The following is a 12,137-nucleotide window of genomic DNA, read 5'->3' on the forward strand; positions in this document are numbered from 1 at the left end:
ACTGTAAATGACCTGAAAAGCATTGCTGCATATTTTTAGCTGGCTATGTGTCACATAGGATGGATTAGAAAAATCCAGCTCTGACCTGGGAATGATTCATCCCAACAACCATGGGTGTGTTCATCAAGGCCTCTGTGACACAGAGCTTCCTCGAATGAATTACTCTGTTTACAGATTTAAAATGACTACAAACTTAACGATGAAAGATTTTACGATTTGTGGCATCTCGCAGCAACACTACTTAACACCCTGGATCACGTCTACAGCAACATACACGGTGCATACAGGGCTGCACCACATCCCCACTTTGGACAGTCTGACTACATCTCTCTGTTCATGTACCCGGCTTACAGACAGAAACTGAAACAATCGAACCCTGTCATCATCACACCTGTTAAACTGTGGACCCCAGAGTCTGAGAGCATCCTACAGGACTGTTTTGCCCAAACAGACTGGGATGTGTTTCAAACTGCAGCCACACAGGAGATCTGCTCTGTTAATATACAGGACTATGCTGAATATGTGACCGGGTACATCAGCACCATCAGCTCTGCAGGCAGTCTGCTAGATGACCTCAATGTATTGAGGCAGCAGGACCAGACAGGACGGGTCCTTAAAGCATGTGCTAGTTGTTGGCTGATGTTCTCACTCCCGTCTTCAACCTCTCCCTCAGCCAGAGTACCGTCCCCACATGCTTCAAGACCACAACTATCATCCCTCTTCCCAAGATAATATAAGATAACATAATAATTTTGGCACATAAGGTCATCTTACATATTAAACCAGCATATTAAGCTCATAGCTCTTTTACACACAAATCTATTTAATACTTCAATTTTTGTCTCCATTTATTTATTTATACTATTTGTATTTCCATTGTTCTAGTTTTATTTGTACATTTTAACCAGCATCTGTGTAGGAAGGTAGATTATTAGATTATTATAGCAATTAAAATGTAGAGTAAATACCAGGAAAAGCGAACAGGCAGAACAAGAATAACCGGTATAACTCGTTGGGAAACTCCACTGTGGGAGGAACTTTGTACCATGTTTTATTTTATAGAGAGACAAGCGTGTTTTGTGGATATTTATTCTTCATATCTTTCAAGGACCGTCTGCCTGCATGACCTAAACAAGTAAGTGATTATTTATACCAAGCAGATAGCATAGAGAATAAAAATACATGAAACAAGACATCAGCTGCCTTTTCTTCAAGATAGACTGACTTTTGATCCAAATATTGACGGCAATATTTTTAATTAGAGGCACAGAAATAGTAAAAGTGGATATCTCAGAGATGATGTGTAAAATGTAGGTGTGTGTATTCTGGATGTAATCTCAGGTTTCAATCTTTAAATTAGAGCAACAACTACGACTACTTTTACATTTTTAACACGTTGACTGGAGTTTGAGTGTTAGAGAGAACTCAGTAAGGGGAGAGCAGTGGCTAAATAAAATGCATTAATAAAGAGCTGAGGGCTGATTTATTGGGAAAAAATTAAAGTAAGTAAGTAAAATAGTTAATATAGTGATGAAATTGTAAGAAAAGGTTCAGAAACAATTTCTCTTTATATTGCTTTCATTTGAATTTTACCCATTGTCTCAAAATTTCTTTCTTTTAATTTAGTTAATCTAATAATAATGAGCATTTCTTTGATTTTAAATTTGACTACAAAGAAAATTATTGTAGTCAAGAATTCAGTCAATGAAAAGTCTGAGATTTTCTCCTTCTATTGCCTCTTTCACAGCCCATTTTTTGATCTCTTTACTGGTAAATCCATTAGATTCATAAAAATGTAACAATATGTTGCCACTAGGACCTTCAGACTCTGTTTGTGAACCCTTGTATATTTGCAGTCTGCAGATTGAACTTAAACATAGTTGTTGTCTTAGAAGCATCTGAAATAAATCTGCCCACTTTTCTCTGCGCTACAGCATGATGAGCTTTCATGTGTTTTGCCCTGTTCTGTGAAATATAAGTGAAAAGGGCACACTGGACGCTTTACTTTGATCTTATGTTTAAAAATATCCTTTAGTCTTCTTGCTTTGCCATTTAGATTTTTTTAAACTTAGATTTATAAACCTGCATCTTTACAATCTGACCTAAAGAGTTTAAATCCCATAGAGTACAGAAGAATTTCAACATGTGTGGGTAACAAAATGTTATTTCTCTGTCAGAAACATGGCCTCCACATTGTCTGAAGAGCAATTTCAGTGCAGCATCTGTTTGTACAGCTTCAAAAACCCTGTCTCTATCCCATGTGGGCACAATTTCTGCCTGGAGTGCATCAAACGTTATTGGGATGTGGCGCAAAAGTCGGATTGTCCGCTGTGCAAAGAATCCTTCAGCAGTCGCCCCGAACTCAGGGTGAATTGGACCTTAAAAGAAATCACTGAAAGATTTCCAAGGTTGGTTGACTGTAACTATACTATAGTGCTTTATTTCAACGTTTTAGCACATTTGGTTGAAATTAATCAGATGTACATCATCATCTTAAAGCTTGTTAAAGGAAATGCCAGGATTCAAAGCAAAGAGACCCATCATTTCACTACCGCCAAATAGGTCTGGAGGAGAGAAGGAGATCAAGATCAAGGTGGGAGAAAAAGTGGTTAAATGTAACGACGCTCATGGATTATCTTGTAAGGAACTCCAGATAATCCAAGATGTAAAATACATGTTTTCAACTTCAGCCTCTGCAGACTCGGATAAAGAAGACCCAAGAACAGTATCAACACATGATCCAGACCCGAATCAGAAAGACCGAGGAGATCAAACAGTCAATGGAGCTGAGCAAAGTGAGCATTGCTTTTTGATCATTTACAGACATGAACATTTCTCGGCCTGTTTGCTCTCTAAGAAACAAAACTTCAACCAATTTGTTTGTAGAAGCTCACATCAGAAGAAAAACAGCAGTGTTGTTCTGCTTCATGTAGACTGTATTTAAAAGACAGAGAAGACTCCCCCTGCTGGTCATTTTAAAAAATGCATTAGCTTCACTTTTCAAGCCTGGAATCCACTTTTGGCTTTTATTTGCAGTTTATCCTGCTATAATATCCATGTAGAGTGTAAGTAACCTTGTGCACAAAAGACTCTGATTACAGGGCAGAGAAACTATGGAAACTCAAAAGCTAAAATCCTTGCATATCTTCTAAAGTCAGGATTACTTCAGTCAAAGTATTTTTCCATCTTTAGTAATTCATATATGGCAGCGTGGCTCTGTTTTAAGAGCTCTTGTGATCTTTTATTAGTTGTTTTTATTGATATAATAAACCTTCATTATACATAAAGAGACATGGAAAAGCAGGGCTGGAGGTGGGTTGGGACAATAGATCAACTGTTATCAGAGGACTGCAGGCTGCTCTCACTGAGATCATCTTCTTTGTCTTCTTTTTGGGGGAAATGTGTTAAATTATGGGCATATTAATAAGAATCATCGTATATAAGCAGTTTTTCCCTAAGTTTAATTTGTTTTGAATTTCATTGAAGAAGGGGTAGCAAAGTACAAAGGTGGTGCATTTTAACATATTTCACATATTAATTAAACTCTTTTCATCTCTGCAGAGAAATAAAGAAAGAGAGATACAGGCCAGCGTTCAGAATGCCACAATGATGGTAATTGCCATTGAGAGAAACCAGGCTTTGCTCATCGAGGAGATCGAACGGAAGCAGGAGGTGGCTGAGAAGAGAGCAGAGGAGCTTCTCAAGGAGATCAGCCAGGAGATCAATGAGCTGCAGAAGAGATGCAGTGAGCTGCACCTCCTGGAGCACATTGAGAACCCAGTTCAGCTCCAGCAGGTCAGAATCAGTATTTATGTTTAATATTTCTGCACAGCCAAGCAAGTTTAAAGCATCTAAAGCGATTGTAATATGATATGAATACAAACCGGCCTGTCTGCTTGTTAGTGAAATCATTTATTTGTGCTCATTTCTGTCACTGATGCTGTTTTAGAACTTTTTACATCTGGACGCTCCGATGTCCGTCAAGCACTGGGCTGACGTCAGAGTCCAATCGGAGAGCTACGCATGGACTGTGAGGAGAAATTTCTCCAAACTGGTCGACATCTGCCAAGAACTGGAGAGGAAGCTGTGTGCAGAGGGTCTGTAATCCTTATGATGACATGACATTATAGTCTCTGATTTTAGAACACAAGACTTTCTTTGCATCACTGGTTCCTTTGGTTTTATCATAATCCTGTCACTTTTTGCATTGCATATATATTTATATCATATTTTACACTATAGGTCTGCACATAACTAACTTTAGTGATACACTTAGGGTGCAAAAATAAATCTTGTAACATTCGCTAAAATATTAGTGAATATTTTAATTGTTCTACGTTAATGTTTAATGACACTAAAATGACACAGTTTCTTTTCTGATCTTTTGCAGAGGTAAACAAGATGAATAAATATGCAGGTATGTGTATGGATATGATATTTATATTGTGATTACATTATATGGATTACACAAGATTGAAAATTTGTCACCATCATATCTAATAAAGACTGTTACTGATGTCAGTAGAAAGAAAGTGGCTCTTCACACTGATTCAAATAATCTTTATACATGTACATGACTCAGAATACAGATACTCTGTTGCCAAAAAAGGTGACTTCAGTAATAATATGCTTCAAAACAACAGGGTTATTTTTTCATATTATTTCTTTAATCCTGAAAATTTGAATAAATCTGAAATAGCAAATCTTTTTATGTGTTTTTCTTCTGTTTCTGTCTCCAGTGGATGTAACTCTGGATCCTGCTACTGCTGCTGGCTGGGTGGTCCTGTCCCCGGATAATAAAAAGGTGAGCTGTAATTATCAGCTGCATGATTCCTGACTGTAACACCTTAACAAGAGCTCGGAGTTAAACAAAGTCTTGTCCTGCTGTAAAAAATGATCCAACAAAGTGTTGATACATGTGCAGCTGTTTGTATAATTAAGTGTAAAGTCATTTTCTTAGTTAGTTATACACACCAGTTCAGTTTAGCCCTGTAATATTATTGGGAAAACACTTATTAAAACAGCTATTATTGGGAAATTGCATTTCTTGTCTGTGAAATTAGAGTCTGTGAATTACAGACAACAGCTAATGGACGACAAATATTATGCAGGAACTATAATGACGGAAACTAGTGGATCAGAAGTCAGGAAGATGCAAAATAACGACAATTACGGCATCAGTAGTTGTTGTATGAATGTGATCGTGGCAATCCACAGGTGAGCATGAGCTACCAGCAGTGGAGGACCCCGCTACCTGACGACCCCCGCAGGTTCGACTCCTGCGTCGCCGTGCTGGGAAAACAAAGCTTCACATCTGGGAAACGTTACTGGGTGGTTCAGGTAGGATAAAAGGATAAAATAAATAACTGCTAAACAGCTTATAGTCGTGATCAGTGTGAATATTATCCAAAGTGGAACACAACAGCTTTATTTAGAGTAAGATTTGGATTGAAATACACCAAAGAAAATTACACATGAACACAACGACACAACCTGTGACTAGGACTGTATAATGTATATGATCTAAATAAGCAGGAAAATAAAACTCTTCACGCGCCCTGGTGGCTACATGATGTTCACTTCTGATTTTATATCTGCTGTGTTTACTGTCAGAAAAAGTTTATTATCATTTAAAAAGCAACCTAAAGAAATGAAGCTCTGCTCTGCAGTTTAGCATCATTTTGTCCTACTTTGTGTTTCAGGTTGGGGATAAAACAGACTGGGATCTTGGGGTGGCCCGGGAGTCCATCAACAGGAAGGGCGCCATCACAGTTCGCCCTGATAACGGTTACTGGGTGATATGCCGACGTAACGGTGGTAGCCTGTGCGCCTGCGCTGGGCCCGCCGTCACTCTTTACCTTAAAGAAATTCCTCAGAAAGTCGGTATATTCCTGGACTATGAAGAAGGCTCGGTGTCCTTCTACAACACAGAGGCAAAGACTCACATTTACACTTACAGCGGGCTCACTTTCGCTGAGCCGCTGTATCCGTACTTTAACCCCTGCATACATGACAACGGGAAGAACACGGCCCAGCTGGTCATCTGCCCGATCGAGGCTGGGATCACTGTAGACACTTCAGCACGTTGAGCGAGAGACTCGGAGGATCCTTTTTAAAACCTCGAGAGCATCCACATTCATTGTCTGGATAAGTTGTAATCTGTAAATGCAAACAAAAGACCAAGAACAGGAGAAAATATTCTTCTCCCAAGTGTAAAGCGAACACTCTGAATATTGTCCTGGTACAGACTGCAAGCCCAAGCTTAGCTCCTGCAAGGTGTTTGGATATATTTATTTATTTATTCCAGTCAAAAGCTATAAGTTAACCACGAGGTTTGCTAATGTCTCTTAATCTTCCTGATGATATCTATAAAGAGGTTTTTAAAAAGAGCTAAAGACCCAAGCGAGGGTTCATCTGAACCATCCACTTATGTCTGCTAAGGGAGGACAAGTGTATGTAAATGAGGATAAAACTTCCACTGATAAGTCCACAGTTATCTGACAACGACACATTAGTGATGGTTTAGGAACTATAAGATGCACCTATACACGATCACTACGGTGGATAGCACTGCATGAATCCTGCCTACATTTTTACACTACTCATTCTTTGGTAATTTATTAATATGGTATAACTTATATTATAGCTCAAGGCCTGATTTAAAAGAACTTTATGAATCCAACTTTGTTTGGATCTTTGGTTTAAGATCAGGGACACGTCACATGGTCTTATGAGTTCAGAGGTGCAAGTCTGTTTTAGTTGGTAGCACGTAGATCATAGTACCACAATAGTATATTAACATCAGTATATCATGTGCATGTAAGACACTGAGTATATATAATTTCTTGTCATTATTGTAAAAATTTGGATTATTGTGATGTATTTAAGCTGAAATAAATGTGAACTGAATCCCTGAGAGTCTGCTGTGTTCTTTTAACTTTTTATCCCAACGCAGAGTTTAGACAAATTCTAAAGTTAGAATTAGAAAATGGAGCACAGAAAACTTATCTATTGTGCGGAGTGCAAAAAACACTATCAAAATATTCCCCCACTTTTTTTTAAGATTAGACAACCTTTATTAGTCCCACACGTGGGAAATTTGTTTTGTTACAGCAGAAAGTGGACAATGCAAAGTTACATAGCAAAAATTAGAAAAACACTGGAATAGAATAAGAATAAGATACTGTACACAACTGTACACAATAGAATACAATAAAATACTTTATACAATAGAATAAAATAGAATACAAATGCTATATACAACTGAGTATAATACAACAATGCCAGAAAAGAATATTGCACTTAGTGTTATTGCACATGTGTAGATGTGTGTTTGATCGGTTGAAGTCTTTGTTGTGGAGTCTGACAGCAGATGGAAGGAAAGACCTGTGAAATCTCTCCGTCCCACACCGTGGGTGCCGCAGCCTGCCACTGAAGGAGCTGCTCAGTGCTGTCACAGTCTGCTGCATGGGGTGGAAGATGTTGTCCAACAGGGATGACAGCTTAGCCGCCGTTCTCCTCTCACTCACCACCTCCACTGGGTCCAGAGGGCATCCTAGAACAGAGCTGGCCCTGCGGATCAGCCTGTTCAGTCTCTTCCTGTCCCCGGCAGAGATGCTGCCGTCCCAGCAGACCACACCGTAAAACATGGCTGAGGCCACCACAGAGTCATAGAAGGTCTTCAGCAGCGGGTCCTTCACTCCAAAAGACCTGAGTCTCTGCAGCAGGTACAGCCTGCTCTGCCCTTTCCTGTAGAGAGCATCTGAATTATGAGTCCAGTCCAGTTTATTGTTCAGATGAACACCAAGGTACCTGTAGCTGTCCACAGCCTCAATGTCCATACCTTGGATGTTCAATGGTTGTAGTGGAGGATATTTGTGCCTGTGGAAGTCTGTGGGACTCTCCCCAGCCTCAGGCTCAGGTTGAAGATGGGCTCCATCACCCCACACAGTTGGTCTGCGCAGGACCTAACGACCCTTGAGCTGATGCCATCTGGACCCGCTGCCTTCTTGACTCCAATTCTTGACTGCAACTGCATTTCATTGTATTTTTATTTTTTTTTACAGTGACAATAAAGAACCTAAAATCTTGAATGGCAAAAGCCAAAATCAAGAGAAAAAGAAAAGACAAACTCAAAGGCACAGAGTAATTCAACAGATAGATGGCTGCATTATGGAAGCAGTTAGAGTCGGAAAAACGCCATCCAAATGTAGAAAATCAAGATAACCACATTAGTGAAGGAGAACTCAAAGCAAGACAGATGACCAACCACAAAAGGAAAACAGGAAATGGCCCAAAAGACAATAAGCACAAAGTCATGACACACTGTTCATAGTACAAAAGTAATACTCTGGAAACAAAAAACAAGTAACTCCACAAACAAAATCCTAACTACAGCATTAGCAACAATAAAGGTTTCAGATACTAGAATGTAAGCAGGATCAAACTAAGAAAAAATACAATTAAAACAAAAAGAAAAACAGTGACTGTAAGGTTTACATTGTTGGGTTGTCATTTATGCTTAGAAATACATATTCATATATTCTTAGAAATTAATAATCATTTAGAAATATATAGTTGATTGCATATTGAAAGAATGTCTCATCCTAGGGGGTCTGTAACAACTCTGAGTAGCGTGAAGAGGGGAGTGTGTTCACTCCTCTACAGAGTGTTCTGGCATAGATCACACACCTCCTAGGGTCATGAGAGAGGTCGTATCTTCTCTCATTGATATATGGTATAGCAAACACACATATATCTGTTTGAGTATAAGAGCCTAATAATTTTTAAAAATATTTCTTCACTCACGGGCCGTAAGTAGGGGTGACATGGGCCGCGAGATAGAGAGACAGGCATTAGAGCCTCTTATTGTGTGTTTTGTTTGGGTTCCCACCGGCGTGGAATTACCAAAAATAGAGAGACCATAGCCTAACATATGAAACAGGAAAATACCGCCATGTAATCCATTTATTTCAACAAAGTAACTGTATTCTGAATATCACCTATTAAACGGTAACTGTAACGGATACATTTACTCATATTTTGTATTTTAAATACGTAACTCCGGTGCATGTATTACGTTACTCCCCAACACTGCCTGTTGATGAGATCTTTTGCCGCTCCTAGAACACCGGCCTCCAACTCCTAAAGAGACACGGGTGTCCCTAAATTTAGCAAATATTAGCTTCAGGCTAGCTTGCTGCGACGGATAGGCTAATACCAGCATTTTACCACAACTTCACCAGATGTAGCTAAAAAAACTAAACTAATGTCCAGTCCAGTGGGACAGCAAGGAAAGATGACAAAAAATGATTACTTACCTGCGGTTTAGAGGGTCAAGCTGAAATTGAAGCAGCCATTGAAAGACGGGAAGAGAGAAAGATGGCAGCTTGGTCAGCACTAGTGGCCTCTATAATGTATGCAAATACATGCGGGTTGGAAGCCCCGCCCCCAGATGCCAAAACAGTGCCAGCAGATTGAAACTGAAAAAAGTGGATTGAAACTGAAAAAAAAGCGAAACAAAACATTTACAGCTTAATTAATTGTTTTTTACAATACATTTTTTTTCCGGTTTCAATACAAGATTTTTCAGTACATTTATTTCAGTTACAATATTTTTTTTCCGTTTCAATAATTCTTTAGGTTTCATTTCATCGTTGTGGCATCGTTCTGATCCCATAGAAGTTCAGTTCACCTGACACTCGGACCGGTGTTCCAGATTAACTGGCTTTGGTCCAACAGATGTGTGGCAGACTTGCCTTTCAGGAGCTGCTACCGACAAACCAGCAAAAAAAACGCCAAATGTGTCATCTGTGACACTTGTGAGAATACCTCAAACACAGTCCTTCAGTCCTGTTGCTGTTGAACAACATTGCAGTTACTATGAATTTACAGCAGTTACACAGTGATTAGTAATAAACAGCCAGTGAGAGTGAGTGGATTTAAGAAAGTGAGTGACTCAGGTGTGTCAGTTGGTGTGTCATCTGTTTTTGAGTGCGGGGGAGAGTTAGAATTTCTTGGTTTTAAAGCTATGTTAGGAATATTCATAATGTAATTTCCAAAATTTGCACATAATCTGCAATTTGTAGCAGATCTACTGACTATCACATAGCAGCTGGAGCAGTCTCAAATGGAGGTCAGTCCACTACTGCCACCTGTGGCCAAGTGCCAAAGCCTGCCTACTACTAGATTAACTTGTGACACATCTGCACCTGTTTCTATGACCACATTGAGTAGAGTCTGAGTGGCTGCACTTACCCTGGTGCATTCGAATCCACCCACAAACAACCTGCCTCGGGTCTCTCCTCCTCCTGCTTCTCTTTCCTTCATCCACCTGCTGGCCTCTGTGGGAGCTCCACCATAGCCACCACCAAACAACTGACTTATTTTTACACATCTGCCAGCATCTGGCCAATCCACCAGCTTTCATTGTTTATATCGTTACTAAAAGAAAAAAATAACTCATTACCCATAACAACGGAAAATCACCATCGATTGTTCACTTTCAGTACTTGTACCTGACCATCTTCAGAGGAATGTGTTTTTATTTTTGTTAAGTCACCAAACAATGAGCTGTGACTCATTCACTCATTTTTTAATGAATCATTCACTCATTAAAAAATGTTGACGTCACCTAGTAAGAATACGTAGTTGATTGTTGTTCATTTGCTGTATCTTTTATTCCTTGGCTTTTAAATCAGAATGAGTTTGTATTACTTTTATTTATCTTATTTCTCACTCAAATCTTCTAATTTTATGATTCTTTTTCTTAACTCTTGTCATATGTTTTTATTTCTTTTAATTGTCTTAATTGTACAGCACCTTGGTCAACGGTTGTTGTTGTAAATGTGCTATACAAAGAAATTTGACTTTGACTTTGACTATATGCTATCTTTTTTTTTTAAATACAGTTGTGAACTTTCAGAAGAGGTTCAGTAACATTTGAGTCCGCTGATCTAATTTATGGTTTTGATTAGAAAGAAGTAAATACAATGTTTTAGCTCTTTCTTGTTTTCTAAATTCTGTCTACTGCCTTTTATCCACAGAGTCCAACATTGTTCATTTTGGGACAAATACTGGCGTCCAAAGTGATGGAAGAGTGTTTGCTTTTGTTGTTCTTGTGTTTTTTCTTTGATGAGCGTAACCAATGTGTATAATAATAATGAAAGTACTTTGTTCTGTCTCTTTTTCCATGTCAGTTGCTTTAATCATGTAAAATCCCTTTTTACTACTTGCATTTTTTGTCCATTCTGGGTTTCCTTTTTTAATCATTTATAGTTATTAATATTGAATCGTTGCTTCCTTTTACGCAATCACACTGGCATAATGTTGACAGGAAGCAGGTTTGAACTGGTTTCACAGGCATCACTTTTTTAATTTAACTCAAAAATCTGTTCTGTATTTTATCAGGTGCTTTTCACATCAGTTAGGGAGGACGCCTCAGTGTTTGAAGTCATATCAACCATTAACTTGACCCAAACTAGTTGAGACTGGAATATTTGGAGTTATCATAATAGCTTTCTTAACAAAACAGGCAGGTTCTGCTCCTTACTTCCAGAATGGAGATAGTATATTGTTTGTTATGTCAGGTTAGTCTGCTTTGAAAATCAACAAAGAAATAGTTTGTTAGTGTGTTGAATCCCGAGAATTCCAGACTTTATATTTAAGTGTGTTACACGTAAATAAGGCTTGCATATTTGTGAGCAGCACAACAGGAACAGTTAGCCAGGCTAAAAACATGGGCGTAACAGCCACGTGAGAAAACGTTTACAAGATGATTTATCATTCTGTCATTGTTCCTGACAGCTGTGTTGGGGATCAGGGGAACACGTGTGGAGTTTCACTTTAGGCCTTTCAGAGTACCAGGAAGTACTTTAACACCAAACTGTGATTTTTTTCTGGTAGTTGTAAGGGAAGCAAGTCAAATAAAACTTCACTAAAAACTGAAAAATTAATAAAACTGTGTCATCCAACTGGAAGTGAACTTTGACGTCCACATGAGCTAGTTTGTCAATCTTTTCACTACGTGGCCTAAATTCCCAAAGCCTCATTCTTCCTTCTCATCAAGGATTTGGTAAGCATGTCTGTCATGTTTTGTCTGGTGAGCGTAGGAGGAGCCTAACCAGACAGGCAGGAAT

The 12,137-nt window shown here is 38.8% G+C and overlaps 1 protein-coding gene across 1 annotated transcript; it reads left to right on the forward strand.

The window, feature by feature from the left end:
• The first annotated feature begins 2,181 nt into the window (after positions 1-2,181).
• On the forward strand, positions 2,182-6,794 carry LOC147335266 (nuclear factor 7, ovary-like). The gene is made up of 9 exons (XM_086287471.1): positions 2,182-2,408; positions 2,500-2,593; positions 2,691-2,795; positions 3,562-3,795; positions 3,950-4,097; positions 4,391-4,417; positions 4,740-4,804; positions 5,218-5,340; positions 5,703-6,794. Exons 1-9 carry the CDS (start codon positions 2,182-2,184, stop codon positions 6,087-6,089), a joined length of 1,410 nt encoding a protein of 469 aa, XP_086143597.1. The 3' UTR covers positions 6,090-6,794.
• The last annotated feature ends 5,343 nt before the right edge of the window (positions 6,795-12,137 follow it).

The sequence above is a fragment of the Aulonocara sp. 'chitande type north' Nkhata Bay genome, linkage group LG3 (genome assembly GCF_057382095.1).
Source record: "Aulonocara sp. 'chitande type north' Nkhata Bay isolate Kocher_YH1m ecotype deep benthic linkage group LG3, A_spYH_male_GT1.1, whole genome shotgun sequence".
Lineage (NCBI taxonomy): Eukaryota > Metazoa > Chordata > Actinopteri > Cichliformes > Cichlidae > Aulonocara > Aulonocara sp. 'chitande type north' Nkhata Bay.